Consider the following 25032-nt stretch of genomic DNA (forward strand, 5'->3'; position numbering starts at 1 on the left):
GAATGTCAGCCTACTTGACCAATGTTAAAGCATCTGTCGTGAGTTTACTAAACCTTAGCCTGTTTACATATATTTGACTTGTCATTGTTAAATTGGCCATGTAGTGTGTGTGTGTGAGTGTGTATTCTCCCTGCAATAGACTGAAACCCTTTCCGGGATTGTTCTGGCCTAGTGGGCCCTGGATAAACATGTTAAAAAGATGATTTGATGGGTATATGGATGTACGATAAGGCTTGAATTTAAGGCAGTATGCTCCAATATGCTGTTCAGGCTTTCTCCTGTTCAATCACAGGATGTATGTCTCTGCTCATTTCCTCACACTTCATTGAATGCTACGTGAGCTCAATATTCTCTGAATTTACTGAAGCACACACATGCTTTATCAATCCAACTGGAGCAGGCAATATCTTTTGTATAGTGAAAGAATATGTACGATCATAAAAGTGACTTTTTCCATTCTGATTGTGTAGCTGTCTACAGAGCAGAGAGAGCAAGGGGACCTTGGAGTAAGAGAAACAGGGAACTTGGTGAAGACATGAGGCTTAAAGCTGGTCTCCTTTTAAAATGGCTCACAAAAATGATTTTCTTTTTACTTTTTCTTCCTAAAACAAAATGGATACATTGTTTTGTAATATGTGTGTAATCTAGAGTCGTGGATCAATACTCAGTAACAAAATGAAAATATTTCGTAAGTTTTAAGGCTTTTGCTATCATATATGGACATGTGGCTTTATAGAGTCTCATTGTGAGCTGCAAGAGGAGACAAAATATTTTTAAAATTAAAAAAAAATGCTTCACTATAGAATAGAATTTTATGTGACAAATTAATATATACCATAATAGTGAAGAAATAACTTTTACTTGAAATACACCACACTTATCCTTTAAAGGAATACTCCTGCCAAAAAGTTTTTTTTTACTCACTTACTTATACAGTATGCAGTTTGTAATGATGGCTGAGAAATATATTTAATCTCAAGTAGTGCTGTGAGGTATACTGGTTCATACCGAAAACCGTTTTTTGTTTTTGTTATGATACGGATTTCCCTTATACCACAATACCGGTTTAAATAGCCTAAACAACGTTCAGAATATGGCGCAGCGGGAAACTGTTTAAGGGGGGACCTTTTTCACTGCTACACCGCTAAACACGCATGCAACAGAGTACATGCGTTGCTGGAGCTTTTGAGCGGTGAAAATGGACAGAGAACATTCTGAAGCTGTATCAGATGATACAGTTGAACATGATGACACAGAAGAACTTTTGCTGAAAAAAGGAGCCATGTCTGTTGTCTGGAGATACTTTGGTTTTAAAAGGTTGGATGTGGACCAAACAATTATTTACTACAAATGCTGTAGAGCTAAAGTTGTCGGCTAGAGGTGGCAAAACAAGCAATTTGCTGCACCACCTTAGCCGCACACATGCTTTGGAGTACCAAGAATGTATGGAACTAAGATTGGCACCCTTCATGTCCTCAGGTAAAACTGAAAAAGCTAGAGGACACTTGAGTCAGACGTCAGTTGTAGACGTGTTTGCTAGAGGTACTGCCTATGACAAAAAAAGCAAGCGGTGGATCAAGATAACCAACGCCATTACAATCCATATAGCTAACGAGTCAGTGGACAGAGATTGTTAACATTAACAGAAAGTGTAGTTGGTTTACAAAAAATATTTACTCTTTATTCCTTTTCTAAGACATGTTCAGTGCAATACAACTCTGGATATTTTACTAAGTCTAAATGCCTCTTTGGATGGTTGAAAATATGTTGTCAAAATTATGGTTGAAGTTGTTTGCAAAATTTGCAAAAAAAAGGCTGCATCTGTCATGCAATGTGATTCCTTCTCTTCATTAGTACCACCCCCTTGAAAACTATCACTTTATCGGGCCATGCAAACCTGTATTAATACAAAACAACTTGGCAGGTGGGCCGTGGCACCGAGTGCCACATTTGAGTACTGAGAAGAGAAACAGAATATGTGAGGGTTAGTACCAAATTATAATGATCATGTTGCTTATGTTTTAGTGCTAATGACTAACAACAGAGATGCAGTCTGCACAGTTAATCAGCAGCTCTAGTCAGGATATGCTAAACTGAAGAAGTGAGTCTTCAGCCGGGATTTAAAAGCTGAGACCAAAGGGGTATCTCTTATGGTAGCAGTCAGACCATTCCACATTTTAGGGCCCCTGTAACTAAAAGCTCGACCTCCCACATTTATTTTATTAATCCTTGGAATCATAATCAGACCAGCATCTTGAGATCTTAATGTGCGCTCTGGTTTGTAAGTCATGCTAGGTTCAGACAAGTAAGCCGGACCTTGGCCATTTAATGCTTTATACGTTAAAATGAGGATTTTGAAATCTGCCCAAAACTTAACCGGGAGCCAGTGTAAGGATTTAAGAACTGGAGTTATGTGTTCATATTTTCTATGCAGCAGTGAAAGCTTTTTTTGTGCTTAGCCAGTATCCATGGAAGAATATACTTGTTGATCATTCTAGTTGAGTTAATAAAATAATGACTTTTTAAATGTTGTGAATGTAGCTTGCTTTCAAGACCTGAAGGCCTGAATGTTCTGCACCAGCCCTTAGATTGTGGTGGATAAGATTCACGTTTCTGATGATAGCGACGCCTTACCTTGTATGACAGGGACTGTTTCACTGCAGGTCAAAAAGGTCTTTTAAACATTTAGGAATGATGGCATTATAAAGGTATTGTTTTTTGGTCCATACATTTGAAATGAATGTTCACAGTTCCAGTTTTCCTCAAGACAATTAGACAGATATTTTTGTTAGCTAACTTGTTTCTGATAGCTAATTTGCAATGTGAATTTTGAATGTTGCTTCCTGGTTAAATAGTAAAAGTTACATGATTGAGTTCAACCATTGTGGATTTTCTTGAGAAAAAATACTAATTTCAACGGATGAGCTTGCTTCATTGGCATTATAATAACACCAGAATGAATTCACTGCAACATATGCTTTATAATTCCTTATCTGGAATGAATTTAACAGGTTTAAACTGACTTAACGTGTGTGTGATGTGGTTATGTGGGTGGGTGACTGAATGAAAGCTGGGATTGAAAGTTTAACGTGTCTGTCAAAGTGAGTGAAGTCTTTGGAGAGGAGGGCAGTGTCTTGCAGGCCGAAGAGTTTTTGCTCTGCAAAGATTTCCCGCAGCTCAAATCTATTCGATTATCTCCAGTCTACAGCTAGTTTTTGCCTTTCACCCTTTGCTAGTGGGATAAACTCTAGATCTTTGTGATCATAATTTAGATGATGATGTTAACTTAGTAATTAATTTATAAAGCTTTCTTCATTTAAACGTAACCACGTGAAGCAATAATTCCATGATTTTTTTTTTTCAATTAAGGTTTATTCTACTTTCTTTCTCTCCACATTTTTGAAAGCAGTGTTTAGTCTGATTTGAAATGCTACTAAAAAGCTATCACTTGTGTAATGTTAAAGGCTGAGATAATAACACAAAAGCATAATGTTACCATAACCAGAATAAAACAGTTTGTGTCATTTTCATGAGGCTTAATCACAGTTTAGCACCATCTGTCCTTATAATCTCAGCATCTGAATCAGACAAACGCAGGCTGTAGTTGCTGTCAGACTGCTTTTTTTTCCACAACACATGGCAACAAGAAATCACACAGATTTGCCTTGAAGACAAGTATTATTTGGATTCTAACTTCTTACGTTGACAAATGTGCATCTGGTAGTCATCAAAAGTAAGACTCAGTCAGTGACCAGGCCATTTTCACACATGGATTTGGCTCTTGCAGTCTAACTGAGAATTGTAATGAAAGCCAATGTTCACAGTACATCTGTCAATGGAAGTTTGCTATTTTATGTTTGCTTTTATCCCCTTCTGATTCCTGGATAGATTTTCTTTTCTTCACGTATGCAATTAACACTAACATCAAACCATGCTATTGACTAACATTTGTGTTATTGTGTAATTGCTTTCAAATCAAAATATTACATATTGCCTAGTTTTAACAAACTGCATTAATGCTGACTCTCCATGCATGTTTATAAGTCACAGCACACAAATTTAGCTTTTTTTTTACATGTAAAAATAAGGTTTATGGCAGAAGTGACCAGGAAGTGAGAATTATGTTCCACTTTGGTCTTTTCACATCCAGCTTTGAAAGATCAGAAATCTGAAATTAAAGAGAAATATATGAAAACTTCTGATGGCTTACTCAAAAAATGGTAGTATCATAATATCCTAAAGCCTAATACAGAAAGACCATTTCCCTAGGTCTGATGCAAAATTGCTCAAGTCAAGTTGTATCATTACATGTGTCTTTGACCCAAATCCATTTCTTATGACTATAGCTTATTGCCATTAATTTGGTCAGATAGCGTATTATATTTTCTTCTGGCCTTCATGTAAAACTATAACAGCAAAAATGAATCACATTGCACTTTCAAATCAAGTTTATTAAGACTAGCTCTTTGAATATTTATTTATTGTATTTTCAAAGTGTGTGATGCAGTGGTGTGCACTGGGACCTCATAGCTTTAGGAAACTTGCCTTTCATTCTGGCCTGGTCACCTCCTCTGTGTGTTGTTTTGATTTTCTTCTCACGTTTATGTGGATTTTTCTCAAGGTTCTCTGATTTACCTTCCACTCCCCACAGATGTGTGTGCTAAGTTAATTTCTCAAGTGTCTCCATTGGAATGATTATAAATATGTGCATGAGTTTGCCTAAAGATTGTTGAAGGTTATTTTTGTTTTGTGCTCAGTGTTTTGATGATAGGACTGGGACCCTCCACAGTCTTACATTTTACTAAGTATATTCAGAAATGGAAGGAAGAATGTACAACAAGAGCATTCTACATGTGGCCACAAGAGTATCGATGTGTTTCTTGCTTTGTGTAATCCGTTAATACTGTGATGTGGTAATGGCTTTGGACATGTCTGAAGATTTTATTTAACTGTTATGAAAACTAATAAAGTTGTGTGTGTTAATCCAGAAAGTTTTTGTCAGTGCTAACAATGGTTAAGGCCTTGAGGGTTATAGAGAAATCACACATAGTACTGCAACCTCGTGTGGTTCAGCCAGGGTTGGATCCTGTCTTGCCTCCACTACTGTGAACAAGAAAGTGCAGGTTTGAAAAAGATGGATTGTAAATGCTGAATAAATATCAACCCAGGAATATCAATACCTGCTGAGGATAAAAGTCAGTGATATTCAGCAATAGAATTAATTGTTGATATTAGATAGAACTCTAGACATTAAATTTCCCCCTGGATTTATACATACAGTATGAGCAATCTTCCTATGTTAAATCGAAAGTAGGAAAAAAATAGATAAATGCCCTTCAAAGCAGTATTGGGGGCAGGCAGGGATCTGTGTCAAACAAACGCAAAAAGGAACAAAATAAAAATCAGCAAGGTAAAAAAGAACTGGCAAATACTCTATCAAATTTGCTCTTATGTTTAGTTGGGCTGGTCTCTTTTCTCTCACTGTTTGGGGTTCCAGAGACCCCAATACTGTATGTGTTTTGGTTTGACAATGGGTGGTGCCATTTTGTGGCATTTGTGTCATCCATTTCCATGGAGATTCTCATATGATGCACTGGAGCTGCATTATTTGTGATGTCATTGATGCACCAGTATAACGATTTCGCTTAAAAATTCACTTCTACCTGAGACTTGACCAAACCTAGCAACTCACTTTACTTGATATTTTGATTACTGGGCATTAAAGAAAAGATCTGCCTTTTGGTTAATGATTTGTCACTGACGTTCTCTCTTTTTGATTTTTTGTCGCTTTACCTTAACTCTGTTCTTTCTCCTCTGCTTCACTCCTATTTTCTGGACTGGCTGCCCTTTTTGCAGTTGGTTTATAATTTTGGATCACAATAAGTGACCCTGGGAAAAGAAAAAAAGTTTTTTGAATTAAACAAAATAAAGGGGGAATTAAACCTTTGGCGGCGACAACTTTCTGAAATTGCCTCTGATCTCTATATAACAAGATTTTCAAGGTAATAGTTTCGTATCATTAGCTAACTAGCCATCCCCCGCGGCTCTGCCCGCGTAGAAGTGAAACAGGACAAAGGTAAACACAATAAAGGGAAAGGACCAATGTTTCATGAAATAAAGTGCATTACTTAAAAAAAGCAAAGTACATAGATTAGGAATCAATTCAGGGGCAAATGTGAATGAAAAGTCTTTCAGTTAATGTTTGAAGAGTGGATTTGGGCAAAACTTGCTTATGGCACCAACATTTTTGAGGGCTGAATATTTTTTAAAAAAACACAGTTCTCTGAAAAGCATACAAAGCAAAGGTTAAACACAGAAATCAATATAAAACGTCTGTTGCTGCATGCTGTGCCCACTAGTTCATCAGGAATGCATGGCAGGCTGATAGCCAGGCTGTCTTTGCGGGGCGGAGGGCGAGGTCAGCAGTCATGGTCACAGTGTATCACAATCTAGTTTGTACATCTTGTCATTATAAATGGTGGTCTTTCCAGGTGAAAGTTGGTGTAGGTACGTCAGCTACACAAACCTGTTCAGCACCATGATCAGCTGGGGAACGATAAGCTGATGCTGGTACCTCACATTCATTTTCGAATATTTGTAGCACTTGAGTCCAATTCAGCAATAATATGCAAAACGTCATCCACGGAGTATCTCATGTCAGATGTCAATTCCATTTTTGCCATTGTTTTCTCCTCTCTACTCACGCAAGTGCAGGGAATCTCAGTCAAACCAATGAAGTTAACTTTGCTGCTAAAAAATAGAGTGCAACTAAAACATAACAGTGGGTTTTGTCACCGTTTACTGTTGATTACCACCGTCAACCCCTCCTTTTGACAAAGAACAACATCCGCCCTGAAAAAGTTGACAACAAGAATATTCAGTTATCCACTCTGGTTAATTGTAGTGCAGTTGAGAATTTTATTAGTGCTTCCTTATTAAAGAGTCTGGGAATGATACTCATAAATGTAAATGTTAAACTGAGAGTTGCTTCAGTGGATAGGAAAGCAATCGGTTCCGGTTCTCTAGAATATATATCCCCACCTCTGAATTTACAAATGGGGTTATTTCATAAAGAGTTAGTAGCAATCTTTGTCATCCCATCCTCTATCTGTCTGATTATTTTGGGTCTTCTATGGTTACATAAACATAATATGTAGTGTAATATGGGAAAATAAAGAAATTAAGAATTAGAGTATGAAATGTAAATGTACAAGTTATACATTAACCCATTCAAAACATCAATATAGAAAAATCTATAGAATAGATTTATTGTTGAAGAGTAAAGACCACGAATTGACTATCAAGAGTTAAACCAAACTGCAGTAAACAACAGTTTACAGTTATCTCATTACTTTTTAACCAAGTGACAGGCTCCACCATTTCCTTTAAGTAGGATTTAACAAGTGCTTTATAATTTAATCAGACTAAAGGAAGTAATGAATGGAAGGCAACATTTAACAACACTGATGGGTATTACAAATACAAGGTGATATCCTATGGGCTTGCCAAACTCATCAGTAGCATTTCAATCATTTGTTAACAACATATTCTTGGTCTAGATGTGTTAGTTTATATTGGTAACATTTTGATTTTTTTTGAAAGACTTATACAGCTATATTCAACATGTTCATGGGGTACTGAAACGATTGACAGCTAATCACCTGTTTGTGAAATTAAAGAAATGTAAATTTTATACTGATCATGTTCAATTTCTGAGTTATGAAATTACACAAATAGGGTTAGCAATGGCTCAAGCTAAATTTTCAGCTGTTTTTAATTGTATAACACCAGAGAGCATAAAATAGGTTCAGCGCTTTGAGTGACAGTCGCCGCAGTTATGGGTAGCTAACCGGCAGCGACACCAATATACCCAATATACGATAGTCTTTACACCTAATGTACAGTCTTTTGACAAATCATTTCCCTTGTTGATATAGTTAATAGTTTTTACATAATGTATAAAGTTTAGCTACTGCAAAAATGCATCTGTTACTCACTCTTATGTATCAAGACCTTAGCGACTTTTGGTCTTCATAACACTTATAAAACAACACTAGATAGATTAATTCATCTCTGAGCAGGATGCCATATTGATATGATGATAAAATTATTTGTTAATATGTGGTATTCACAGATCTTGTACTAAATTTGTAATGTCAAATCGTGTGGTGTTGAGGCAACCTGCTGTATCAGTGGATGCTCCCAGCCTCTCTTCTTATGTAAGCCACCTCAGACCACTCCAAAGTTTTGTTAGTAGGTCACATTGCAGAGATGAATAAACATTAAAAACTGATGCTTTGTAAGTGTTATGAAGACCCAAAGAAGTGTATGTTAAGGTCTTGTTACATAACAGTAAATGAGTAATAGGTGCATTTTTGCAGTACCTAAACTAAAGTGTTACCATAGTATGTTACTATAATGCAAGCATGTTCTGGGGCACTGCATTCTGTCAAGCTACTTAGGTTGCTACTGCATTAGCTATTAGGTGCATTGTAAATTATTACATTTGTAAATTATCTTATTTATTGCAGTAATTGATAATAAAAATGGTTAGAGTGAAAGGTATATATTTTACTCTTTTTATTTTATTGTCATTATTACCAAAGGTCTGATATACTATCAGTGTCATTGTGAAGAATCCCACATTGCTTGGACTTTCTTGGCAAGGGGCCCCGTGTTTTCCTCTGAGTCTTCTAGATATTTTCTATTTCTCTCACAGCCCAAAGGAAACTGAACTGACCTAACATGAGTGAGCATGGCCTTTCTTTCAGAGATGCCTTGTATTTGTGGTTTGGATAATCTGTAGTGCATTATAACAGAGAACAGGACAAAAGCAGGTATAGAAGAAGCTGCATGGATGTCATTCCTTCCATTTAAACTAGAAAATGTTAAGATTTTCTTGAGACCAAAAAAGTGAATGTGAAGGAAAAGTTGGCATAAAGTTAAAGAATTAAAAGGTATTTAAATTAAGAGCAATTCAAATTATTTTTGATTTTGCATATCATAGGTTTCCTGTATATTTCTGTTTTGTAGTATATTATTCTTTAAACATTTATATTGTCTGAATTTTTAAAGATGAGTATCATTTTAATTAGGTCTGGCAGCGTTTCTGTACGTTATGCTGTGGTGTTTGAGGACAAATTACAGAATTCCAATAAAATAGATGATGCAGACTTGGATATTGGTAATAAACTTGAACGTGATGAAGATGCTTTTGACCCTGATGTGAAGCAGCAGGGAAAGCCAGGAAGTTCCTCGTATATGGCTAACCTGGAAGAGATGGTGGTCAAGGTCTTGAGTAATAATAAGAAGCTGGTGCCTATGGATCTTAACACACTTAGATTTCAGAAAGGTAAGACATGTTTAGTCATTATACAGTAAATAAATATTGAAATTTTTTGGTTAACACCATCATGAAAATAGTAAATGCTTTTAGAATTTATGTTTACTTCTAAAAATGTTCTCTTTAGTAAAGGAACTAGATTTGCATCATGTTTAAGCAACAGTATAACAAAATTAGATTTAATTTAACAAAAGAGGAAATATGATTAATATTTATGATTCTGGAGTCTGAGGAAACAATACATTTTAAATAATAATAATCTCAAATTCTCTATTCTTGGATGCTTCCTTCCAATTAAACTTAAACTTTCCTTTACCTAGATAATGTCATTTCCAATATCCTGTATGTACATGAGTTACTAGTAAGTATTTAAAGCAAGGGGTTGTTTTTATTATGTAATTCAGTGTTCTGATGGCAAACATACTGTATCTTAGGGTATAGTAACATGTTTTCCACCATATTGTAGTGTAAAAAGTTTCAGGTGAAATGCAGGAATTTTCTTGTTAAAATACACATGGCTACTAAAAAACAGCAACATTCAAGCCCTACTATAAATGCTCACAAACTCTGCAACTGAGTTGAGTTATAACCTAACATATTTAAACTCAAGTAATCACATTTGTCCTGTGCAATGTGAATTTGTAATCCCTGTTCAGTACCCCTCAGTCCTTAGTCATCCTGAGTAATGTAACCATATTTACTGTATAATAATATTTTTAAACATCCATTAACGTTTTTTTCCTACAGATGACACAAATCAGCAGAGAGCAACTTTGGCACCCATGACTTCTGAGGCCACTGCAAGTGTAAGTTTAATTTGAAAGCTATGATATTGTAGTTGTGGTGATTTTGAAAATGTCTCGCTCTTTTTGGGACTCAATATGAAGCATTACAAATAAGGAATCTGTTTTGACTGTTTGCATGTGATATTTGTAGTTTCTATGTAAATACCTGGTGTCATAACATCATTAGACAGGTTTCTTACTTCAGTGAGCACCCACTCGCCCTACTTTAATGGAGTGTTGCTTTTAACCTCACTTCATCTTTTTATAATTAAAAACCAATGCATAACCCTTAGTGTATTATGTGCCATGTGGTATTTATTCTAAGGCTGTAACAGTTAATGGATAGTGTTGATAATAATAAGTGATACTGAGTAGGTTGCCAATTACTTTTGTTATCAGTTTGTGGCCTTGATATGTATTACATATCTCTCTCTTCATTGACCAAGAATAACATTAATCACATTTTGAGACATAGTGAATTCAGAGAATGTAAATTGGATTGAGGGTCAAAGATCAAAGAACTCATGTGGAGTTATTTCAGCTTCACCTCTGGTAAAAAAATTGCATCTTGCAAGAGCACAGACTGTGATGTGGGGCACATGAAAAGCTAGCACATCAGTGTAATGGCGCTATCCTTCTTACTCACACTCAACGTCACTTCTTCCATTTCTTTTGGCAATTAGAGAAAAGCCAAGCAAAATGACACCTTTTATTGGCTAACTAAAAAGATTACATTATGCAAGCTTTCGAGGCAACTCAGGCCCCTTCTTCAGGCAAGATGTAAATTAAAAATTCTCATTTAACATCACAGAATCTGAGACATCAAACATATTTTATAAACTTTTTTGTCGAGTATGTATTTATTTATTTTTGTGATCACAGATGCCTGTGTTTGATGTAGTATTGTGAGAAAATGCGAGATTCAGTTCATCTTGTGATTTTGCCACCATTTTATTGGATAAAATCAAACAATGCACTCTAACCACCTTATATCTACACTGAATAATGGTTTCAGCTTTCAGACTCTTTATGTTGAGTTTTATTGAAAATATCCTAGAAACTATTAAGCTAAATAAGGTTTGCACTTTTATGGCAAATATAATTTTAGAGTGTGCTTGTACTATTGCTATGAAGGAGAGCATTGTGCAGGGGATAAAACCTTTTCATTTTTGAATAATAGTACTAGGGTGTTGTACTGTGTTAGCCATTATGAATGTAGTGAGACATCAAGCAAAATGACTCCTTTTATCGTTTAACTAGAAAGATTACAATATGCAAGCTTTCAGGGCAACTCAGACCCTGTCTTCAGGCAAGATGTAATTATTCAATAAAAAACTTTTGCACAAACATTATATTTTTAAAACTCTCATTCATTTAATTGAAGTGGTAATCAATTGATTCATCAGTTAGAAAGTATTTCTTAGCTGCAGCCTTACTTTATTTATACATTGTGGCAGACGGCCAGGTCTCATGCCCGGCCAGGACACCTGGAGGGACCGGGAGGGGGCAATACCTCCCCTGGACCGCCAGGGGGGCCCGGACAGTTGTAGAGCCTGGGAAGCCAGCACTTCCACCACATCCGGAAGTGCTGGGGGGAAGGAATTCCAGGGACACCCAGAGTGCTTCCAGGTGCTTATGTGGCACTTCCGCCACACCAGGAAGTGTCACCGGAAGTTCATCGGAGAGCACCTGGAGCACATCCGGGTGATTATAAAAGAGGCTGCCTCCCTAAAATGAGTGAGCCGGAGTTGGGAGGAAGAAGACAACGCTCTGGAGGAGAGGTGGAAAGGCGGCAGAAGCAGTCCAGAGACTTGAGGAGAAAGGGACTGAATTTTTTGGTGCAAGACACTGGGTTGTGTGCAGGACTATTGTACATAGTGTAAATAATGCGTGTGTGTTTTTGGAACTGTTGGTGTCTGCCTGTCTATGACGAGGCTGATCTTCCACAATATATAATATAAGGAGCAAACCTAAACTTGACTGTCCATTTCACTTTCAAACACAAATGATCACTATAAGAGATATTCAAGCAATTATTCTGCATACTTCCAGTATGTTTCTTTCACGGTCTCAGGTAGCTAACCTGTAAGCTCAAATTATATGTTAGACATATTTTTCAAAAATAAAATAGGTTGAATCTGCATTAATAACTTTAATATGATTAAAAAACCACATAATGCAGTATTTTACTTTTTTAGGCAAGTAATGAAATTCTGTTCCTCTTTCTAACAATTACAGGATCCCAGTCTTGGAAATGCACTAGCTGATTCTTCGGAAATTCCTTCTGTTGACAGCCAGCTGCCCGAAGTAGACTATTTTCCTAACCTTTCAGGTCAAGAGATTACTTATGAAGAAAGTGAACTGAATTCTACGTTGAAGTCCACAGTAAAAGTCACAGAGAGCACGACAACAGACATTTTATTAGCAGAGCCTTTTCAGAGTGCCATGCCATCAGCATCAAGCAAAGTACCAGAATGGGCAGATATAAAAGAGTCTAAAGAAGAGCAGCCAACTAGCGCGTTTCCCGAATCTGTAAAATACATACTGCCATCACATAACTCAGATGGCAGCGATACTTCCAAGGAATCAGTGTCTAAACGTAACACAGAAATAGATACTGCAACATACAGTCTAGGCCCTCCTCAGAAAAGCATAACAGATCAGTTAGAGGTATTTGATGAGACAAAAGATTTATCATCCTGGCTGTCTGTCACTGCTCTTCCTGCTGTTACCCAGGAGCCACCTACCAAATTGGTGGATTTTTTCCCACAAGGAAGTGATACCAGCAGCTCTAACATTAATGAGGAAAATGGTGCAGCCAATATAGACTTTCAGGGTGAAGAAGTCATAAAAGTGGTATCCGAAACTAGTTATGTTACTTCAGAACGACACACTCTTTCTAAAGAAACTGGTAAGTTTTATTACATTGCTAGTCTTCAAAAATGTTTTCTAGAAAATACAGTATAAATCTCTGAGTATCATATAACATAACATAGCATGCTCGACTCCTCTTAATACAATATAGGGTCACTGGAGTCTGTGAGTATGGGGGGTACTGTGTCATGGATGACTGTAGCTCACTTAAATTTTCCAAGACTACAATACATATATGAGCTTTTATGATAAAATGATATGTTTGGTATATGACTGGTAAGAACTTTAAAAACTGTACAGACAAGTCCATTCCAATGTAGTTAATTGAATTTGTTGGTTATTATAAGTTGTCTTAATATCATTTTCAAAATATGTATGATAGATTGTACCTATGTACTTTTTACTGAAGATGGTTTGTTTCAGATATCTCTGCCATATCTAGTCAAGCCACCCCTGGTCTTATGATTCATATACACTGGCAGAAAGGTAATCATTTCATATCTGTACTATGATACATTCAGAAAACTCATAAGAACAACACCAAGTACTATTTAACTTCTTATTAGAAAGCTTTTGCTTTTTAAGCAGTTGGAAAAACATTTTAAATCAGCCTAAAACACTGAACCATATTCATTTAGTATGAGTATTTATCCGTTTATTTGTTTCATTCCCACAGATACGCTTTTACTAATAAAGTAGCTTATTAGTCAAAGAGTGTGTTTCTTAAATCTGATGTTAAAGCTTAAAGATTTCTTAGAGCAATGTCACAGCAGTTGATGTTACAGTCAATAAAATTCACAGTTAGCTTAGCTTTTTCTTCTGCTGCCAATGAGATGTGAGCAAGCTGTTAATTAAAAACAGATATATAGTACTTGGCTGCTAAGAAAGGAGAGAGTTGTTTGCCTTTCAGTTAAAAAGATAACTACAAAAATGAAGCATAATTTCATCTATATGTCATTGTTACTGAAATTACATTTTATTTGATGTAATATTTTTCAAGATAAAGACCATCTTAAAGTATTTTCTTTAATGTAAATCTAAATATGCCCTTGATTAGGAGTCATGCTTTGAAGCAGGATGGCAGTCTGATCCTGTTACAATTGAGTAGAACATCTAGGGGCTTTGGCATTGTCTATTTCTTGTTATTGAATTTATTATTCATACATTCATACACTATGCATTACATAATTTTGCTGTCATGTGTTTTTGGAATGTGGAATTCATTTATAAATAATCTTCCTTACATGTCCATTTCCAAACCAATTCCATGTTGTTTGAAATCATTACATTTAAAGTAGTCACTGTACCAGGAATGAAAACAAAACAGAATATATATATTTTTTTGATTTTGTTCTTATTGGTAAGCATCTTTGCTGTAAAGGCTCATCTATTTTTTCAGGTTGACAATAAAAAGTTCTGACCTGAAAAATGTATTTTCTGTCTATTGAACCACCAACTATGCACTGTTTATATTAAGCAGATAAAAGTGCTATTAGATAGCGTGATAGACAGAACCACGACCAGATAGTCATTCTGTCATAGGGCACAATAATTCACATTTCCACAAATACCCATTCCAGACCAATTTAAAGTCATAAATTAACCTAATTCATGTGACTGTGGGGTGGATGGAAGTTGAGACATCTGTCACATACCCATACAAACATGAATATACCTGTAATAAGCTAGTCAGAAATTTGAACCTAGGACTCCGGGAGCTGTAAACCATCTTTGCTAACATTATATGTCCTTTGCAACAGGCTGCTCTTAAAATGGAGAAAAAACACAACTCTTAACTGTTATTGCAGATGTGGGCATCTGCAAATAGTGAACAAAATATGTAAAAAAAATAATGTTTATGTTATAACATACACTGTGCAGGAGGTGACTTGCACCTAAAACTTCCCACTTCTGTGGAAAAGGAATGAGCCAATGGCAGATTTTATAGTAATGACACCAAAGGACATCAAATAGGAAGATTCACTTATAATATCTATCTATCTATCTATCTATCTATCTATCTATCTATCTATCTATCTATCTATCTATCTATCTATCTATCTATCTATCTATCTATCTATCTATCTATCTATCTATCTATCTATCTAAGGACTTTCACTTCCAAAAAAAAAACAAAAACAAAAGTGGCACCTCTGACTGTTGGAATTCCCTTGTCCCAACCTTAGAGATGTAAACAGAATGTCAGGTTGTACACGTGACAAACAGCTCTTTTGTCGGTTGGTGAACTCCTACCTTTGAACCCATTTTAAACCAGTTCTAGTTGGGTTGATTTACTAAATCTAATTTTAATGGACATTTGTTTTGAAATGATTTAACTTGCTAACATTTGTCCCCTAATGGATTGTTGGTTCAGTCCAGTAGCTTCTCTGGTATAGTCTAGTATTGATTGCTTAAGAGACCATGTCTGTTCTGCTCAGGTTTCTGGCCAAGGCATTGTTTCTTTGAAGGAGGCAGTCTGGAACAGGAAACCACATCTGAATATTTTATAAACAAACATGACAGAATTTTATGGCCTTACACACAAACATACGTTAACTCAAGTCTGTCTTGCTTTGAATCTTTTTGATATTATTTAAAAGTGCCAATGAGTGTACATTGATGCAATCAAGTGCTGTAAAGGCCATTACTGAAAACATATGATGTGCCACTAATTTTATAAGAAGGACATGAACATTGAATGTCTCCAGTCAAGTCTTTCCTTAATTGTGTATTTTTTCTAATTTGGTGAATGCAAAGTTAGAAAAGATATGTCATTCTGATGCAGCACATTTCAGTGCAGAACCACTAATAATTTCCAGCATCATCTTGTACTTCCTGAGGCAACTGATTTGTTTATAATAAGTCAGCCATCAGGTTAACTAGTTTTTTGGAAGGAATTAGGAAAGTAACAACAGAAAAAAATGTAAAGTGCCACCAAAAATAAAAAAGTAAGGTCTCCACTTTGAAGGTGGTGTGCATCCTTTAATGAATTCCCCTCCTTCCTCCTCAGTTAATAGACTGAGAATTCATGCATAAGAAAGTCTTCGTACATGTAATAAAAGTCGTGAGACTAAATCATTTACAGCTGATCATCTTCCAAAAGTACAATTATCAGATAATTAAGGAGCAAACTGTGGCCTTTACAATTTTGGCATAAACTCCTTCGATTTAAGATTGAGTAAATCTAAGTTTAGAATCAAACAGGTTGCTTTCAATTAAATAGATAAATAATTGGTAACAACAAAAGTCTCAAAACAGGGAAAACATGACATATGTTTGATAATTTTTGATGGTTATTATGAAAATGTAGGAATGTGTGACACAAAATATGTTTTAAAATATCACAAGGGGTAAGTATGAGTGAGGAGAAGTAATGTAATAGGCCAGCATAAATCATTAACACACATTGCATTTCCAGACATAGTCTGTTAAATCCCTGGGTTATTTTCTAGATTTATTATTTTGTCTGCAGTCAAAATCATTTTGTAACTATCTGTTTTTTTTTAAAGATGCCATCATTACAGACGATTTGGAATCATCTGGATTTACTGAAGACCCTGGATTGTTGCAGACTGAAGACAGCAGGGAAAATGTACTTTCATTTACTGATGTTTCTATAATGCCAACAACTCACAGCCTACAAACAGACCTACTTCATAAGCAAGACTTAGGTGCTAATTCTGTTTCTCATACCGAAACCATTCACATCACATCTCCTATTTTTGTGCCTTCATCATCAGCTATTGGACATACTGTAATAAATATGGAGCCAACTGACTTATGGATAGATGAAGGCAATGTTATAACAATAACTCCAATTAGCAATGAATTATTGTCTAGTGAACTTGCCACTCAGTCTCCTGCATTACAAACAGATTCTCTGGTTTCACCCGAATACAATCTGACTTTGAAAATTCCAGATGCCATTGAAGAAACTACTGAGCCTTTTTTCCATGATGTGACCACAATTATGAAAAATGTCCTTCCTGATGATGGTTCTGTTGTGTTTACACCTTCCTCTACAGAATATCCAAAGCCAGTAACTTACGTTGAACCAACTGTATTTAATATGAATCATGAGTTAGAAATTGCAACAGACGCAAAGCTTATTACTGATGCATTTGAGGATGTTGATTTTGAGAGAACAGAAAGAATCTATGATCTAGACAGTAGCACTGGATTCTCATCTTTCACTCAGGACCGTCCTTTTGAAACCACTCCTTCTACACTAAAGTATCTGACAACTCCTTCTATGACCACAACAAATAAGGGTAAGGAGCTGGTAGTGTTCTTCAGCCTGAGGGTAACAAATATGATGTTTTCAGAAGATCTCTTCAACAAGAGCTCCCCTGAATACAAATCCTTGGAAAACACATTCCTTCAAGTGGTAAGTTCATTAGTTACTTGTTTTCTCAACAATTATGTACAGTGATTTTTTTTAGATATAGTGCTTATTTAAAGAAAGAATTAGCCTGTTAAACACAAATTAGGCTTTTTATTAACTGTTACACAGAACATGAGATGTGCATATAACACAACTTGCATGTCAAAATATTTAAAGTCAATAATTCTCAAGTTCTCAATCATGATGACATTATTCTTGTTTTAACTGAGTCTGTTACTAATCACAGTTTATATCTTTGCAGAATTCTTTATTCACCCTGGATTTGTTACGTTGTTATTGGTTTTTTTGTTATTTTTATAATAGTGCCAGTGACATCACTATGTCACCATTTTGAATTTCTATTTTGTTTGTGGTTGGCACCACTTTGTGTAGTTGATAACAGCCATTGCCATCTTGTTTTCTGTTGCTATGGCCTTTGTTGATCATATGACTCAATGATATATTGCTTTATCAGATCTGTTTTTCCTATATAAGATGGTGGTGCTGTTACACTGCCAAAATGAAAACAGCACAATGGTCAGTATGCAGGCAATCACACTTTACTTGACAAAGTATCTCCATTTTTTTAAAATGTGCACACTACACTAACACATGTAAGAGAGAGCACAAAATACAGCACTATCACAAAGCTATGCAGAAGTAGCAATTTCCCTCTACTCAGATAAAAACCTCTCACCCCAAAAGAAAGAATAAAAAATGCAAAGCAGGAACAATAAAACTAGAACACTAGGAGGGATTATTCTTATTCTGAAGAGTTAAAAGGCAGTGACATAGTCCTTTAGGTAGTCTGGATGAGACAGATTTCTAACAGATCAAAGAGAAGATGCAATTGGTTGCTGTGGCTGGGAGTCTGGCAGAGCTGAAAGAGGTGAGCAGACTTAATCTAGGGAGTACAGGTCTTCATTGCTCTCTATCTCAGCATTGGCTGTTGGGGACACTTTATGATGGCAGCTTGCATGTCAACGTGATCCATCTGAGAGGCGGAAAGTGGCAGTGGTGAGTTGCTTAAGAACTTGTAGAGGTTAGGACTAGGGCTAATTTTATTAATTGATTTCAAATTGAAATAGCGATTTGAAACAGTGTGATTAGCAAATTGCAAAGGCTGTGATTTAGAATATATCATGTAGAGTATCTGACAAATAGGGCTGTTAGATTGAATGCTGCTATTTGAATGTAATTAGAATTTATTTTAAAAAGTCTTATTTGAAGGCAAAAGCTGACATTCAATTGTAAAAGAACGGTTGTCTCATTTTGCCCATGCTAACTTTGGCATTGTGTTACTGCAACCGCGCTATGCAAAGCTGTAGTATTTTGCAGATCTGTTTTGTTTCATTAGTAAAATTTACAGCTGGACCCCTTCAACATGTTTTTTTCTTTGCCCCACTGCTGTGCTCTTTGATCCACAAGTCAGACCTGTCGTTGTGAGTGGGCCTTAGGGTGCAATGTCCATCCAAACATACCACTAGGGTCATCCATTAATATTTTTTAATGAGGAAAGATTACTACTTCATATAAAATGTACATACTGTTTGTAGTTGTTGAACCAAAGCGGTTATTTCTTTTGATAGGTGCCCTGGCGAATATAATCACATATCATGCCCAGACTGGTTAATTGGTGCAGACAATAACTCCACATTACCTTTGACAGGAGATTGCGCGTATGTCCAAAGTTAACAGTGTGGACTGTTAATAATTAGAAGGTATAGCGCATCAACTTAAAAGCAATACTTTATAGATTTTGCAAAATGCCAGACTTTGCTCTCAATTCTTAATTTCATGACTGTCTACCTGATTATTACACCGGAAGATCCTCATATTAGCTACAGAATTCAGCTATCATGCCAGAGAAGCGAGTTGGACTGAATAACATGTGCTAAGTTTGTAGATGACGACAATCCTAACCAAGTTGTACTGATATAGCTCCACACGGGGTAAGCTTTTACTTCGATCTCTTTCTGTGTTCAGCTGCGTGTAAGCACGTGTTGTGCAGTCGCTGCTTTATCTTTTTTGCCTTATAGATTCGTGCTGTCTGGTTTAATGATACAATATTCTGATCTCCAATGTGTAATTAATACAGTCTATAGAATCTGACTAACATTACACCTGTAAAATACTGCAATGTGCTTATTGCCTGGCTTTATTATTATTTTTAGGTAAGCAGAGCGCAAGGGGAAAAAAGACAAGCTTCACGTGTCCTTTGATATTTTAAGGGACAGTTTGTCTAATTACCAGGAAGCTGTGAAATCTGCTAGAATAAAGTATTTTTCATATATTATCTCAAATAACTGTCATAGACCTAGAGTTTTATGACAGTTTTTTAGTGTTAACACTATGCTTCACCCATTATTGCCCAGAGGGGGCTGGGCGGTCTAATGGTCTGGAACCCCTACAGATTTAATTTTTTTCTCTCCAGCCGTCTGGAGTTTTTTTTTTTGTTTTTTCTGTCCACCCTGGCAATCGGACCTTACTCTTACTCTATGTTAATTAATGTTGTCATATTTTAATCCTTACTTTGTCTTTTATTTTTCTTTTCTTCATCATGTAAAGCACTTTGAGCTACATTATTTGTATGAAAATGTGCTATATAAATAAATGTTGTTGTTGTTGTATCTGCTCCTACATGGCCTGACATGACACCAACAGTCTGTGAAGATTATCTCTGATTTTTTTTGTTGAAAACATTGACTACATTAAATCCCACATTACTACACCCGCAGTTGATGACCCTTTGGTTCCTCCTACTTGCTCAGCTGTTTTTAATCAGTTTGAGCCTGCATTCCTCCCTTTCTTGGCAAAAGTAATTAGTTACCTTAAACTTGTCCATTACATATTGTTCCTGCTTGTCTTCTTAAAGATACTTTTGAAGTGGTTGGGCCCAGCATCTTGTACATTATAAATAGTTGTCTTGAGTTTCAGTCTCAGCCTGTTTTAAACAAGCTGTGGTGCATGCAGCCTTTAATTAAAAAAACATATTTTTACAGCCTTTTCAAACTTCAGACCCATTTCCACGTTACCCTTTCTTTCTAAAATACTGGAGAATTCCTTGTTGTTCATCTTGAGCAGTCTATGGGTATTCAAGGGACTACTTTGAAATGGTTCAGGTCATACCTCACTGGCTGAAACTTTTCAATCAGCCTGGGCAACTTCTCCTCCTCTTTGGCCCCTTTCACCTGCGGGGTCCCACAAGGATCATTGTGGAGCCTGTTCTTTTTTCACTGTACATGTTGTCCTTATGATCAATTTAAAAAAAAAAACAAAAAAAAAAAAACGCTATTTTTTTTCATTGCTATGAAGATGAACTATGCGGATGATACACAGTTATGTCTTCCACTAAAACAGATCAAATCAAATTTTCTTAGACCTTTATTGGAATGTCTGAAATACATTAAATATGAATGTCAGAAAATTCTCTTAGTTTAAATGACAAAAAAGCAGAAATTGTGTGTTTTGAACCTTCTGATCTTATTTGTGCTCCTGCAAGTAATCTTTGCCTTTTGACAACCCAATGCAAACACTCAACAAAAAATCTTGGTATGATTTTTGATAATGCCCTTAAATTTGATAAACAAATTAACTCCACTGTTAAAGCCTATTTTATCAGCTTAGGGTATTAGTTAAATTCAAGACTTTCCTTTTTATAGATGATTTTGTAGAACAACAACAACAATTTATTTCTTATATATCCCAAAAATCACACAAGGAGTATGACAATGGGCTTTAACAAGCCTTGACTCCCTACAAAAACAAGAAACAACTCCCAAAAAAATATACTTGTAAGGAAAAAATGGAAGAAATCTTGTGAAAGGCAATTCAGAGAGAGTGACAATGGGTGTCAAAAAATGGGGTAAATATACAATACACACAACAGAACACAAGTAATTCTCTTCATAGAGCTGGATTGTCAATCTATTAATGCCACCTCAGGAATGCAATAGAATAGTACAATAGTAACAGTATAAACTACAAAGCAAAATGCAAGAATAGATTATATCACTATTAAATGCAGAACTATCACATATAAGGATTCAAATTTGTTCAGAGACCTGAAGACCTCGGGCAAACAAGCTTCCTTCCCCCCAAATGGCCATTCCACAGCTGAGTCAGCACTGGGCCAAGCCAATCTGAAAAAAGGACCCTTCTACCTGATGATGCTCCTTTATCAGACATGACTTTTCCATAGGCAGGCAAACACATGTGAGTACCAAGAAGAGAAACAGAATAGGTGAGAGTTAGTAACAGATTATAAAAATCATATTACTTATGTTTTAGTACTAATGACTAACAACAGAGATGCAGTATGCACAGCTAATCAGCAGCTCTACTCAGGATATGCTAAACTGAAGTAGTGAGTCTTCAGTTGGGATTTGAAAGCTGAAACCGAAGGAGTATCTCTTATAGTAGCAGGCAGACCATTTCACAGCTTTGGACCCTGTAATTAAAAGCTCGACCTCCCACTGTTATTTTATTAATTCTTGGAATCATAAGCAGACCAGCATCTTGCAATCTTAATGCGCAGTCTGGTTTGAAAGTAGTGAGAATGTCAGATAAGTAAGCAGGACCTTGGCTATTTAAGACTTTCTAAGTTAAAAGAAGGATTTTTTTAAATCTGCCCTAAACATACCTGGGATCAGGTATAAGGACTTAAGAATTGGATTTATGTGTTTGGATTTTCTTGTTTCTTGTAATAATTCTTGCAGTCATATTTTGAATTAACTGAAAGATCAATAAAGAACAATTTGAACAGCCAATGAACACCTCATTGCAGTAGTCAATCTTACTAGAAATAAATGCATGAATTGAGTTCTCAGTGCTAATACATGCATTTGTCTCTTCTTGGCTTGACTATTGCGACTTATAATTCACTGGAGTTAATCAATCATCCCTTGTTCCTCTTCTTCTAGTCCAAAATGCTACTGCCAGGCCTCTAACAGGAACACGAAAACAGAGTCATATCACACCAATTTTAGCTTCTCTTCACTGGCTTCCTGTTCGTTACAGGGATCAACTTTAAAATTTTCCTGTTTCTTTTTAAGCCCCTGCTTAGTTTAGCGTCCATTTATCTTACTGATCTCTAACACCATTATTCTCCTTCACAGTCACTGAGGTCCTCTGACCAGAAGTTATTGGTCATGATGAGATCTAGACTTAAGCTTAGATGGGACGACCATGCTATTGCAATAGCTGCCCATAAACTACTTTGGAACAATCTACCTTTTTATATTAGATCAGCACCAATTTTGGTTACTTTTAAATCTCACCTGAAAGCCTTTCTTTTTGCCTCACCTTTTTAAACTTTTTATTTTAATTATACTATTACCTATACAATACAATAATACAATACAGTTTATTTTTGCATAGCCCAAAATCACACAGGAAGTGCCGCAATGGGCTTTAACAGGCCCTGCCTCTTGACAGCCCCCCAGCCTTGACTCTCTATGAAGACAAGGAAAAACTCCCAAAAAAAACCTTGTAGGGAAAAAATGGAAGAAACCTTGGGAAAGGCAGTTCAAAGAGAGACCCCTTTCCAGGTAGGTTGGGCGTGCAGTGGGTGTCAAAAGAAGGGGGTCAATGCAATACAATGCAGTACACAGAACAGAACAATTCCTCAATATAGTAAGAAATAAAAAAATATACATTTTAGAAGTACAGAGCAGAATTTAACAGTAGATGATATATCCCATAATAAGATTTGGATTTGTGTAGAGTCCTGGAGACCTCATCCTTCAAGCTGCCTCCCCCATTTGGCCATTCCAAGGCTGAAACAGTGCTGGGCCAGCCAATCCAATGAAAGGACCCCTCTTTCCCACGATTCCTGCGATCCTCCATCTGGGATGACTTTTCCTTAGGCAGGCAAAGCAACTTGGCAGGTGGGCCATGGCACCAAGTGCCACATTTGAGTACCGAGAAGAAAAACAGAATAAGTGAGGGTTAGTATACAATTATAACTGTCATGTTACTTATGTTTAAGTGCTAATGACTAACAACAGAGATGCAGTCTGTAAAGTTAATCAGCAGCTCTAGTCAGGATATGCTAAACTGAAGTAGTGAGTCTTCCGCCGGGATTTAAAAGCTAACACCGAAGGGGCATCTCTTATAGTAGCAGGCAGACCATTCCACAGTTTAGGGGCCCTGTAACTAAAAGCTCAGCCTCCCACTGTTATTTTATTAATCCTTGGAATCATAAGCAGACCGGCATCTTGAGATCTTAATGTGCGCTCAGGTTTGTAAGTCATGATAAGTTCGGACAAGTAAGCTGGACCTTGGCCATTTAATGCTTTATATGTTAAAAGGAGGATTTTGAAATCTGCCCTAAACTTAACCGGGAGCCAGTGTAAGGATTTAAGAACTGGAGTTATGTGTTCGTATTTTCTTGTTCTTGTAATAATTCTTGCAGCCGCATTTTGGATTAACTGGAGGCTGTATAATGAACAGTTTGAACATCCAGTGAACACCGCATTGCAGTAGTCAATCCTACTAGAGATAAATGCATGAATTAGCATTTATATACTACTAGCAAAATACCCACGCTTCGCAGCGGAGAAGTAGTGCGTTAAAGAGGTTATGTAAACATATATATACATAAACATATATACTTATATATACATATCTACATATACACATATCTACATATATACATATACATATACACATCCACATATATATACATATATCAACATATATATACACATACATATACACACATACATACATACACACACACATATATATATATATATATATATATATACACATACAGACACATATATATACATATACATATTTACATATCTACATATATATACACATATATACATATCTACATACATACACATATATCTATATATATATATCTCTATCTATCTATCTATCTATCTATCTATCTATCTATCTATCTATCTATCTATCTATCTATCTATCTATCTATCTATCTATCTATCTATCTATGATTCAAGGAAGAACATACTCCTAGCAGATTCCCCATTTATCACAAGGCAACATAAAATCAAGGCCCTAACTTCCAGCAGGCCAATTAATCCAACCAGCAGATCTTTAGGGTTTTTAAAACGTGTAAAATTACTTACATATAAAGAGAAATATGTGACTCATAGCTGTAGTTAGGGCGGCACGGTGCACAGTGGTAGTGCTGCTGCCTTGCAGTAAGGGAGCCCGGGTTCGCTTCCCAGGTCCTCCCTGTGTGGAGTTTGCATGTTCTCCCCGTGTCTGCGTGGGTTTCCTCCGGGCGCTCCGGTTTCCTCCCACAGTCCAAAGACGTGCAGGTTAGATGGATTGACGATTCTAAATTGGCCCTAATGTGTGCTTGGTGTGTGGGTGTGTGTGTGTGTCCTGCGGCTGTTGGCACCCTTCCCGGGATTGGTTCCTGCCTTGCACCCTGTGTTGGCTGGGATTGGCTCCAGCAGACCCCCGTGACCCTGTGTTTGGATTCAGCAGGTTGGAAAATGGATGGATGGATAGCTGTAGTTAGCCGTTTTCAGGATTTGCCTTGTAAGAACTTGTATGTGATATACTCTATGTCCTCCTGTGTTTCTTGAAAAAACTGTAAAACTATCCTGAAGCAATTTTCCGTTCTACATTTTTTAATAAGGATGCAGAACAGATGTTAGTTT

At 36.3% G+C, this 25032-nt stretch overlaps 1 protein-coding gene across 2 annotated transcripts in view; it reads left to right on the forward strand.

Moving 5' to 3' along the window:
• LOC114649383 (interphotoreceptor matrix proteoglycan 1) overlaps positions 1-25032 on the forward strand; it is a 176159-nt gene that overhangs the window by 99867 nt on the left and 51260 nt on the right. For both annotated transcript variants that reach the window (XM_051925550.1, XM_051925551.1), the window contains exons 9-12: positions 9096-9352; positions 10091-10149; positions 12367-13039; positions 16512-17389. In XM_051925550.1, coding sequence (XP_051781510.1) covers positions 9096-9352; positions 10091-10149; positions 12367-13039; positions 16512-17389 — 1867 coding nt within the window. The remainder of the gene's footprint in view (positions 1-9095; positions 9353-10090; positions 10150-12366; positions 13040-16511; positions 17390-25032) is intronic.

This window comes from Erpetoichthys calabaricus, chromosome 3 (genome assembly GCF_900747795.2).
Source record: "Erpetoichthys calabaricus chromosome 3, fErpCal1.3, whole genome shotgun sequence".
In the NCBI taxonomy this organism is placed as follows: domain Eukaryota; kingdom Metazoa; phylum Chordata; class Cladistia; order Polypteriformes; family Polypteridae; genus Erpetoichthys; species Erpetoichthys calabaricus.